At 39.1% G+C, this 1,182-nt stretch overlaps 1 protein-coding gene across 1 annotated transcript in view; it reads right to left on the reverse strand.

Annotated features, from left to right (window-relative positions):
- Tex11 (testis expressed 11) overlaps positions 1-1,182 on the reverse strand; it is a 219,480-nt gene that overhangs the window by 68,278 nt on the left and 150,020 nt on the right. The window contains exon 17 of the mRNA XM_031368858.1: positions 719-837. Within this exon, the coding sequence (XP_031224718.1) occupies positions 719-837 (119 nt within the window). The remainder of the gene's footprint in view (positions 1-718; positions 838-1,182) is intronic.

Genomic DNA, 1,182 nt, shown 5'->3' on the forward strand with positions numbered 1-1,182 from the left:
CAAAAAAAGAAAGACCACAAATGTTTAAACTATTTCATTTAGTTTAAACCATTTCATTTAAACTGATGAGAAATGGAAATTTCAAAGCAGATAAATATTTATTTGCATGGTATGATGTACTCCATACTCTACCTTTTCAGAGGTGGGATGTAATATGAGGCTTTGTGCATGCTAGGCAAAGGCTCTACTAGGAGCTATATTCTCTGCCTGAAATAATATTTTAAAATCTGAAGTTTCTTTTATTTTAAAATATCATTACTATCATCATCATAATCATCATCATCATTACTATTAGTGTGTGAGTATGTACATGTATACATGTATGTATGTATGTATGTATGTATGTATGTATGTTTGGTGGGAAACATGTGGAAGTCAGAGGACAACTATGTCAACTTGGTTCTCTCCTTCCACCTCTATGTGGGTGTAGGGAGTTAAACTCAGGTCACCGGGCTTGTGTCAATTGCCTCTTATCCACTTAGTTATCTCAGTCATCCTAGAGCTTCATTTAAAGTTAGTGTTTTGCTATGTTTATTTTTGTTTGTCTTAAACACAAATCTGTTTCCTCAAAAGAAAAGAAACAGGCTTGGGTAAAAATGTGAGACAAAACAATAAAGGAGGGTTCTGCTATGCCTAGGTGAGAGTGATTTTATGAAGTCTTCTCTTCAAAAAGGGAAAGAGTACAATAGTAGAATACAATAGTAGATGCTTGAGTTACCTCTAGAGCAAACTCTATGGATAAACTGAGGACTCTGAGAGTTGCAACTTCACTTTCAATTTGTCCACGATCTGATTCTTCATCCTTTAATTTCTTTAAAGTGCTGACTACCCTTAAAGCTGAAACAAACAATAAAAATGTGAGACATTTTCATTAAACATAATACTTATGGTTATTTCACAATGGATATTGAATCACCTTAAGAATATTTGCTTCCCGGTCTGTCTGGGCTGGGGTCCAGAGCAGACCTTGGGCGCAAGCTATGCAGCCAGTCCCACAACACCCAGAGGAAGCTCCACTCCCAGGCACTCTGACACACCCAGGATCAGAGGTGAGGAGGACACAACATTTGTCCCAACACCTGGAGTAACTGGGACCAGGAACACAGGAACTGTGCCAGCCCAGTGGCTCGGGTTCCTTCTGGTCTCTCTGGGCTGGTGTCCTGAGCAGACCTTGGGCACAAG

This window comes from Mastomys coucha, chromosome X (assembly GCF_008632895.1).
Source record: "Mastomys coucha isolate ucsf_1 chromosome X, UCSF_Mcou_1, whole genome shotgun sequence".
Lineage (NCBI taxonomy): Eukaryota > Metazoa > Chordata > Mammalia > Rodentia > Muridae > Mastomys > Mastomys coucha.